This window comes from Hippocampus comes, unplaced genomic scaffold, assembly GCF_001891065.2.
Source record: "Hippocampus comes isolate QL1 unplaced genomic scaffold, H_comes_QL1_v1.1 scaffold14, whole genome shotgun sequence".
NCBI classification, from domain to species: Eukaryota; Metazoa; Chordata; class Actinopteri; order Syngnathiformes; family Syngnathidae; genus Hippocampus; species Hippocampus comes.
The window spans coordinates 1,531,097-1,540,152 of NW_017805839.1; the positions used below are offsets into that span (position 1 = coordinate 1,531,097).

At 42.4% G+C, this 9,056-nt stretch overlaps 1 protein-coding gene across 1 annotated transcript in view; it reads left to right on the forward strand.

Moving 5' to 3' along the window:
- pex14 (peroxisomal biogenesis factor 14) overlaps nucleotides 1–8,453 on the forward strand; it is a 51,657-nt gene extending 43,204 nt beyond the window's left edge. The window contains exons 8-10 of the mRNA XM_019888056.1: nucleotides 4,651–4,742; nucleotides 6,331–6,751; nucleotides 8,163–8,453. Coding sequence (XP_019743615.1) covers nucleotides 4,651–4,742; nucleotides 6,331–6,751; nucleotides 8,163–8,180 — 531 coding nt within the window. The 3' untranslated portion in view covers nucleotides 8,181–8,453. The remainder of the gene's footprint in view (nucleotides 1–4,650; nucleotides 4,743–6,330; nucleotides 6,752–8,162) is intronic.
- The last annotated feature ends 603 nt before the right edge of the window (nucleotides 8,454–9,056 follow it).

The window sequence follows — 9,056 nt, forward strand, 5'->3', positions numbered from 1 at the left end:
ATATATAGATAGAGTTTGTTTTGTTTTTCTTTGTTTTTGTAGTTAAGGATCCAGTTGTCCTTGCATTTCAAAGTGAAAGTGAACTTTCAGATCCGGGGGATTTTATTGTCGTTGCCTTGGAATGGATTGCTGATAATTATCTTGATCAGCAGTTTGTGCAAGCATCAGATCTTACAAGCTTCTGCGGTGTGTGAGATATGTCAGCACTTGAGGTTGAGCGCACTTTCAGTCTCAGTGGACATTGATACGCCAACACTTAGCTTGCAGCCAAGCACTTAACACTGAAGTTCCACACAATGTGTGTGTGTGTGTGTATGTGTGTGTGTATACCCGCTAACATAATGTATCTCAAAGCTGAAATTCAGCACGGGATTAACGTTTGATGAGGTTTCCTTGAATTTAATAAGACATGTCAAGAGATTGTGTTGCTCGACAGCATCGATGTAAGATAATACATGTTATGTTATGGAGCAAGAGGTGAACAGTTTCCTTGTTAAGCCTTTTTTTTTTTCCTCCGCCTTCATATGAAGTGATATAAACCTTTGCTTCTCAACTGCTCTCACCTTGGGACTCACATTTTCCCCACAACCGACCAAATAAAAAGTTATTTTTACTTTTCATCTTTCCTATCTATTTTCAAGAGCCGAAGAATAGAGCTTTGTTTTTAGCACTTGTCCTCATAACGTCGCAGTTGAGCTGGCACCTGTCCCTGCTGACTTTGGGCAAGAGGCAGAGTGCAGTGGGAGGAAAAAAAAGCACGTGAACCCTTTTGGAATTGTAACTGCGCAAATTGGTCAGAAACTATAGTCTCACTTTCATCTAAATCACAAGAATAAACCAACAGGTTCACATACTTTTTTCCTCTCATGCTCTACTTCTCTGCACAGGTCGGCAGGAAGCTAATTGTAACTGAGCATCTCCTTGGGAAGAGCAGCAGCTAATTTGTTTTTAATTGGTCAAATATAATGCCTTACAGCCCACAGGTACGAGATTGAAATGATTTTGCGGCCCACTCGCTGGCACACGCGGCCCAACTTTGGGCCGTGGCCCCATGGTTAAGAATCTAACTCAGTCCATAAGGCCATTGATATACAAAATGAATATGAACGAATGAATATATTGATACCTTGGGAAGGGAAAGGGGTTAAGCGAGTTCTAATGAGGTGACGACTGTAATAAAAACGTTGTCTGTTGGCTCCCAATAGAACAGCTCAAAATCCTGGCTCCTTATCAGCAAGGTTTCGTAGCCGATAACCACCATCACCGCTGAGAAAATGCATCTCATCGCTTCCTTTTCTTTGAGCCCTTGTTTTTCCTCCTCGGCCTCCTCCTGGCTCAGTAAATGAGCGTGATCCCTTTCAGATGTGATTCAATTAATTTCTCTTAGATTTAATTACAAGCGATAGAGTCCAAATTATCACTCTTTCCCTGATAGGGGGTCCACGATTCCTAACAAGCGTCCTCTAGTGAGTTAGGAGAGACTTAATTACGGTTTTAGTTGAGTTTCCCCATGACTTTGCCCCTTCTCACTTGAGTATCCTCACGTAATCTCTTCTTGCTCGTATGCGCGTCCTAATTGTAGGAGCAGACACCGTCTATCCTTCCAGCGCCCGACAGTTGAACTTTCTATCGCATGTCTATTTGCAACGGTACAAGCATTCAGTAGTTTGCAATGAACCTACAAAATGGTGGCAAGTGAAACAGCTCTGTCATTCTTAACCTGGGTTCGATCGAACCCCAAGGGTTCTGTGAATCGGTCTCAGGGGTTCGACGGAGCCTCCGCCAAGGAGGTTAAGGCACACCTGACTCAACATGTCATTTAGTTATGCCACACCCACATGGCCTTCACTGGCTGCAGATGATCACATGACATTGCTTGTCCAATCAGTGCTGCGGGAAATTTCGTTCGCTCAGGAGTCAACGTGTGACTGTCATGATAGTACGTCATGTGATTTTTTTTTTTTATGTTTTAACACATGCTATGTCGAGCAAAATTAGAAAGTGGTCAGACGAATATGTACAACATGGATTCACATGCATCACGGAACGTGATGGCACTCAGCGTCCTATCGACATGATTTGTCATGCCAAGTTGAGCAACTCCACTCTCGCACTGGCAAAACTGAAGGAAGACTTCTGGAATCATATTTTTATTTTTCACTAAGGGTTCGGTGAATCTGCATGTGAACCGGTTGGGTTCGGTACCTCTAACAAGGTTAAGAAACGCTGCTCTAATGTGAGTCATCGCAAGGCTTCTGCATGACATTTTTTGCATTTTAACTGATGGATGCAGTAAAAAATGAAATTATGCTGTTTTTTATAGTTTTTCACAGTTTCCTACAAAAATGCTTTCATCAAAAAAAAAAAAGTGATTTTGCACAAAAATGGATGGAGAATTAAAAAAACAGGACTAATGGTATTTCCTTGTGTGTTATTTGGATTTGCACCTCAACTTTTAGGGAGAATGCCTGCGTTCCAAAGCATTAGTCTTTCTGATTTAATGATGATGTAACACAAGTTCCCGGAGGTAACTGAGGTGAAAGATCAAGTCTTTGCGTGTTCCTTTTTAAGCTCCACGACACACAATTTTCATTTGGCCTCCTTCAAACCTTCACTGAGTACTTCTGTGTTTCAAACCAAGATATTTGGATGACATTTTGAATCCGCCCCAAGAACCTTGTCAAAGTTCATATTAGTTCTACAGGCGGGACTTGGTGAAAAGTTATGATCTAATTAATTACATTTCTAATTCATTTATCAGTATAAATCACATTTTTATTTAATACAATACACCACAAGCTGGGTTTTTTTTTTTTTTGCTCGACAAATAGAGAGAGGTGAACTCAAAAAGCAAAATGCAGTCACTAAAATCTTCCATTTCCTTCAGGCCACCACAAAACGAATTAGTTATCAAAATGCAATGTTTGGAATAGAAATTGAAGATGTATTTTCAGATCGTAAAATTGACACACAAGTTTATTAATTCAAGTTGGCTACATTCAAGCTTTTGAATGACTTCTTGTCTAAGTACATTCCAGAACGGTGCATTTAACAAACCAACAGTTTAATATTGACTGTCATGTATATGATCTAAATTTGGCTCCAAGAACAAACACACACAAAAAAACCTACACACACACACGCACACACACGCACACACACAACACACACACACACACACACACACACACACACACACACACACACACACACACACACACACACTAAAAGAAAAAAAAAAACGTGTTGTGTTGTGGTCCTTTTGAGGAATGGAAGAGTGTGAGAGCACCCAAGCACTCAGTATGAAGAGTTTAGCTGTGTGACTATTACATGAAATGCCAACCAGATACACTTTAATCCCGTTTATTCTCCCTGTATCATAAACCTTTGCATTTTATTATTATTATTCTTATTTTATTTTTTTTACAAGGCCCGAGCAATTAATTGGCTAGCCGATTAAATCGTCCAATTATGGCCCTTCAAACATCGGTCAGAATTATTTTTACCCTGATGTACTCTAACCATTTACAACACTTGTACACAAGTGAGACTCATCTCATTATTCTTTGAAGATGTAATCTATACAGTGACCTTGTATCCCCAAATACTGACTATATGAAGAAATTTGTTGATCAAGTCATTCTATGGCCATTCAAAACAAAGCATATTGTAGTCGTGACAAGCAATGCTTAGGTTAGCAAAGCAAGATGTGTCAGGCACTGACCTGATGTCACTATTTTACACACACTTCAGTCAGGTTTAAAAAGTAATAATAATAGTAAAATAAAAACATAGTGCAACATCAATCAAACATAAATGTGATACTTGTAACACAAACTTGTTTGGGAAGCATTAATGTCCTTTTCCATCCATCCATTTTCCAATCCACTTATCCTCACGAGGGTCGCGGGGGTTGCTGGAGCCTATCCCAGCCGTCTTCGGGCAGTAGACGGGGTACACTCTGAACCGGTTACCAGCCAATCGCAAGGCACGCATAGGCGAACAACCATCCGTGCTCATAATCCCACCTAGGGACAATTTGGAGTGCCCAGTCGACCTGCCATGCATGTTTTTGGAATGTGGGAGAAAACCGGCGTACCCGGAGAAAACCCACGATTTTATTAAAATCGTCATCGGCCTCACAAAAGTCCTTCCTGGTCGCTCGGGCCCTATGGATATACAGTATATATATATTTTTAAATGAGTACAGAGCTTTCATGTGTGCATCAGAGATGAACTGACAAAGTGCAAAGCAGTGCTAAGCGCTCATGATTGTTCAAGATAAAGCCATGATTTAAAACAATTGTTATTTTTATGGATAGTGGGCACATTTTCGTTAAAACGGCATGATTCTTGCTGTGGGGCCATAAATATACCTGTCACAGGATTGTTTGTCCTACAAACCACATGCAGTAGCGAGGTCGCCCACGTGACAGCTGAGCCTCATGACAACCCACACAAGTATGGAGGCTTTTTGTGTTGACCGTGTTTGCTTACTCAGTAGTCTGTCTCTTTTTTTCTTTTTTTTTTTTTTGGGACAAAGCTGTTTTTGTAATGATTTCCATATTGTGCTGAGTGACAATGGCGAGGTTGTTGAAAGAGGCGTGTTGACTTTGGGTGTATTCATTGTGTGTCATATTTTCCCTATAGGCGGCGTCTGCAACCAGTCGCATCCTGGACAACCAAACGGTTGGAGAGCTGAAAGGCGAGATAGTCTCTTTGAAGGGTTTACTGCTCAGCAGGTAACAAAGTACAGGATCATCCCTCTTGAATCACTTTTGTCCACATATATTTTAATTGCACCTGTTATTTGTACGTTTTCATCTATCCACACCATCTTAGTTTTTAGAAGATGTGTTAATATATTTTTCTCCACCAATTCATATTTGCATTCGTGAAACGGATGTCACGAGCATCATGTTCAAATGTTGTCATCGCCATAGATCCAAACATGGCCGACAATGGGATCATTTTCTTCACTGGATTAAATTGTGAATAGTTACATTTACTTAAGATGACCTTTTTATTGGAATCTGCTTTTTATGATACATATTGTAACATTAACTAGTGGCGGATGCCTGGTGAGAAACAGCGTGGTTATTTACCACAATTCATTTACAGTCTGATATATATTTTTTTTTTCGTAAGGTGAAATAAAAGCATTCCAAATGTCGCCATCATTTCATGTACAGGTCGTCATCTTGCAAGCATCATGCCGCAGTCTTGTTTTGAAGTTGTACTGTTCCAGGAATCGCACAAACATTTATGTTTAGGGGGGAATTAATAAAAGATGAAATGGTCTTCCAAATTAGTCGCACACTTAGACAACCATAAGTGTCAAAAGTGGTTTTGGGGGTATCGTCTCACTGTGGCATTAGAGTTTACAGATTGCACCATTGCTTTTATTTTGCAACGTGCCTTACTTAGCCATTAGCATACCGCGGTCATCAGCATTTCAGCACCGTCTTCATTTTCACACGTTTATGGGTAAACAAGACACCTATTGCTCCCTCCTATGATCTTACTTTTACTCTCACCTATTAGTGAGAGTAAAGTGAAGAAGGTACCATTTAGCTGACGGAAAAAAAAACACTGCTTCCCGATCAAAAGTGTTTTCTCTGACAATGTAGCCGCGACACAGATTCACGACAATATTCATAATAGTGGATCAGTTTGTCCGGTTAAGAGGATTACATTTTCACGGCCTTCCTGAAGTATTGAAGCAGATTGGCCACTGTCGACAGAAGACATTTCAGTTTGACGTCAAAAGATGTGTGGGGCGCCTCATCTTTCATTTCCAAACATTTCCATCTGGATCTGATACACAACTTAGATGGTACCGTTTTGTTTGAATCAGCCTATTTTTCACGTGAGTGAAACATGTTTCTGACGTGGATATTGTGATGCCCAGGTTTGTCCTATTACACCGACTATTCGAACAATAAATTGCACTGGATGTCTCTTCTCACAATCAGGTTCGGGTTTGCTTCGTAAGTTACCGACCAAACATTAGCCATCACCACTACAACACTTTGAAAGAAATTACCGGTGTCCTAACAGAATAAACAGTTGAATGTGGAGAGGAAAGAAAGCGGCAGCAGTCATTGAAAGATCCTTTGTGATTGTAAGAAAGGCCTAAAAAGTTTTGTGACATCATCAATCGCCAGCACAGGGAATGAATGAAGGTCATGAACAAGAGTACGGATGATGTGCAAGAAGAATAAGGAGGCCAGGCTGGAATGGGAGCCCAAATTCAAAAGCATTGCCCAAAAGAGGGTACGAGTCTTATTTCCAGTTGTGAAATGATAATGTTGTGATTCTCTGTCACAGGAAACAATTTCCTTCCACTCCTTCCATTTCGAAGATCCCCTCATGGCAGATCCCCTTGAAGGGGCCCTCGGCATCCAACTCCCAGTCGGTCAACCACAGCAGCAGCGACATTTCTCCCGTCAGTATCGAGTCATCCAACTCCTCCCCTGTGAAAGACGGACGCCTCAGCCAGCGGGATTCGCTGGGCGCGGCACTCGGCGTCAACGGTGATGTCGCGGGCCTGGCCGCGGCGCTGCCCTCGGGGTTGCAAGACCAAGTACGCACCGAGGTGCGAGGAGATGAGGAAGAGAATGACGGCGCTCGCCAGGAGAAGGCGGACGGCGGAAGCATGCAAACTGAGGATCGTCAAGGTGGAGATGGGGAGATGCACAAACAAGAGGACAAACTGAGACGGCCAGAGGATGCTGGCAACGAAAGTCAGGTGGATTAGACACCTGTTCAATTCACTTTTTTGCCCGTATTGTTGCTTACTCCTCCGCTTACACTCTTTCTACTTCTGTCATCCTACTTTTTTCAGCCACACTTCAAATTCAGTGGAAACTGTCCACAAAATGAATTCTCAGAGTCGCAAATAGCAAAAATTTGCAAGTAATGGAAATTAATTATTTTTATTTATTTATTTTTGTTTTTGCAAATATTCCGTTCAAAGGTACAATCTAAGATCATGAGAGATTGCGCCTGGACAGCTTCACAGGGCTCTATGGAAAAGGCAAGAGCAAGAAAGAACCCCTGCTACACCTCTGATGGAGCAAGCAAACGTTTGTTGTGGGATCTCGATATGCTTCGGATTCCCTTTCCAACCTGCAAATTAAACGACAGCATTTTAAGTAAAACACTCTCAGTTATTGACGAGGCAAGTGGAAAAGCTTTGGAATTGAATAATTCCCATCATCTCATTCACAGCTTGGTGCACGGTGCAGCTTTGGGTCAGGAGTCATATGTTCATTTGTTCACTCCAAAAAGCTACCGCAGCGCTTGAAGTGAAGCGTTCGCCGAGTTCCCTTTTGATGGCAATTGGAAAGGACAATCCCGACCAGGGCCGGAGCTTTTAGCCTCTTTTATGTGTGCTTCCGCATTTGGTGTCAGTCTGTCAATAATTCACAAGGCCAAGCGCGGTGGCATTTGGGTGAAATAAAAGCCCTGAAATTCAAGATTAGAATGTGATGAGTGGCTTTGTACGATTGGAAGTGTCAGGATGCTCATAGGCTCAGAGGAGAGTGGTAGATAAATGTTTTTTTTTGTTTTGTTTTTTTTCCGCTGCTTTCCTCTTTCACTGAGGGTTGAATTGTGAATCATGCAGTGTGTTTGTTTGTGCATGGCAGGTGAGGGGGGGAAGCGGGTGGGGCCGCGGGTGTGTGTGTAAGGGGGGGCATATGCTGAACAACCAATGTGCTCTGCTGTATCTGCATCTCCAGCAGAGCTGCTGATTTGGTTTGTGAAGTATGTTAATAATCAAATGATCAACAAATAACAGATGTATTAGTTCATGCAGCTTGAAATGTCAACCAGGCTAAATGCGCAAATCTAATACAGAAAGCCCAGTTGTATTGTGTTATTTTCCGTAACAAGCCCCCTGGTCCAAATTAGGCAGGCCCTCCCACAGTGACTAATCTTGACTGAAAACTGCGCCCGTATTTTGTTATGATGATGCGGTAAGACACCGAGGGCTGCCACAGATGGAAGTAGCAAAATTTGTGTCACTTGTTTTCTCAGTTCCTGTGTGTGTATATGCGTGGAGGTAGATGCGGCAAGTTTATAAAAAATGTCCCGTGATTGAAAAGGAAAGTAATAAATGAATACTCGACTTATTGAATTAGTCACCCTGTCTGCAACTCGAGACGGGTCCATGAGTGAAAAGACAGGATAAATCTCGGCTCTCGCGCCACCTTCCTCTCCCATCGCAAGGCCTTGATAGGAACACACCAAGGTGGAGGGAGGGAGACATCACACGTGTGACAGTAGTTCTGACAAACCAACCACTGTATGTTTGCATCATCTCGCTCTGTACCTAAAGCTTATTAGAAAACTGAAAAAGTCACACTGTCATGTAAGTAAATTCATGAAATTTCGAGTCATTCATATGTTTGAAGGCTATCTAATCATAAAAATGGTTTTCCTTGATATGAACCATGTGTGCTCGTGTTGTCCATTTTATAGGCTACTGTAGCTGTGTCCAAATTTGTAGCCTGGGTCGTCTTCCAAAGGCTGAATTTGTCAGTCACATGACGTATCTTGACGAAACTCAAGCACACGCCGGTGTCCAAAGTCATGCAGTCTTCAAATCTGGCATTCGTTTTTGTGGAGAAGAGCGAAGGATGCATAATTTCACAGCCTACTTTGCTTATACTGTGTGTGTGTGTGTGTGTGTGGGGGGGGGGGGGTATTCCAGTGGTTAGCGCGTCGACCTCACAGTGCAGAGGTGCAGGGTTCGATTCCAGCTCCGGCCTCCCTGTGTGGAGTTTGGATGTTCTCCCCGGGCCTGCGTGGGTTTTCTCCAGGTACTCCGGTTTCCTCCCACATGCCAAAACCATGCATGGCAGGTTAATGGAACACTCTAAATTGTCCCAAGGTGTGAGTGTGGATGTTTGTTCGTCTCTGTGTGCCCTGCGAATGGCTAGCGGCTGGTACATCTGTGTGTAGATGTATTAGTTCTTGCAAGGTAGGATGACCCTTTGATACTGTGGCTCATTTTTGCCCTCCTAGACTAGTCTTAATATTACTATGCG